The sequence below is a fragment of the Protobothrops mucrosquamatus genome, unplaced genomic scaffold (assembly GCF_001527695.2).
Source record: "Protobothrops mucrosquamatus isolate PMUCROS unplaced genomic scaffold, P.Mucros_1.0 scaffold20028, whole genome shotgun sequence".
Lineage (NCBI taxonomy): Eukaryota > Metazoa > Chordata > Lepidosauria > Squamata > Viperidae > Protobothrops > Protobothrops mucrosquamatus.
In genome coordinates, this window is record NW_015405787.1 from 1 (window position 1) to 990 (window position 990).

At 29.8% G+C, this 990-nt stretch overlaps 1 protein-coding gene across 1 annotated transcript; it reads right to left on the reverse strand.

Moving 5' to 3' along the window:
• Nucleotides 1-340: 340 nt before the first annotated feature.
• On the reverse strand, nucleotides 341-702 carry LOC107301939 (ataxin-3-like; the record flags this gene model as incomplete). The annotated part of the gene is made up of 2 exons (XM_015831087.1): nucleotides 341-407; nucleotides 538-702. Coding segments are annotated over 2 exons (189 nt in total), but the record flags the coding sequence as incomplete, so codon positions are not given.
• Between the last annotated feature and the right edge of the window lie 288 nt (nucleotides 703-990).

A 990-nucleotide genomic window follows, 5' to 3' on the forward strand; every position in this document is an offset into this window, starting at 1 on the left:
ATGCAAAGGAAAGAAGATTAATTTATGTGCTACAGAAACTTTTGGAAAATCATATGTAGAGAATAAATTCAGTTACTCTTAGTAAATCTAAAACTTTACTCTCTCTAAAAATACTTTTAATGAACCATTCTGAACAAGTGTGACATTCTGGGATTTATTTACAGGTTATGTCAATAAGAAACAACAGATAAACTATGCAGACAGACAACACCAGGCAAATACAAGAACCTAGTGGTCAGTATAGTAGCCTTTCTCATTTTGCTCTTTATATACTCATTTGTGGACATCAATTTAAAAGCAGTTTGGGACAAAATAAATTCTGTACCTGAAAAAAGTCTTTAAAAATATTAAACAGGAACTTCACTGAGAAATTGACAGTAATTCTAATATATCTTGAGGATGCTATTCTAGGAAGGAGAACAGATAACTTTACATTTCATCATTATGAAATTCAGCTTCAATATAAACTCTTTCAGTAAGAAAATATATAGAACAAAAGCTGACAAATAAATGTAAATACACCTGAAGAGCTGTTACCTGTAAAAATATTCTATATTCTTCGCTAGAAACTCCACCCTCTGCCATTCTTATTCTCTCTTCTTCATCTAACTGCTGTGCAATAGAAGACAGTTCCACAGGACTGAAATACTCTCCTTGCAGTAAGTTATTCAAACAGTGCTGGGCACACAGAGAACCTTCTTGCTAAATTATGAAAAATTAAAAAAAGAAAAAAATAGTGTTTTCATGTTTATTGTTCAAAAAATAGAACAAATATAATCATTGAAGTTACCCTGCTTCTATTTTTAGCCAGAGATAGTGAAACAGATACATTGCGATAGTCCTTCGTGTTTTCAAGAATTTTTATGTTTTTAACATATTTTGCACTATATTTTAATGCATTTATATCAATTTGAATTATTAAATGAATACACTGTACATGGTGTTTTAAATAAAGCTCATTGTTTTCATTAAAGTACTTAGCTAAAATTA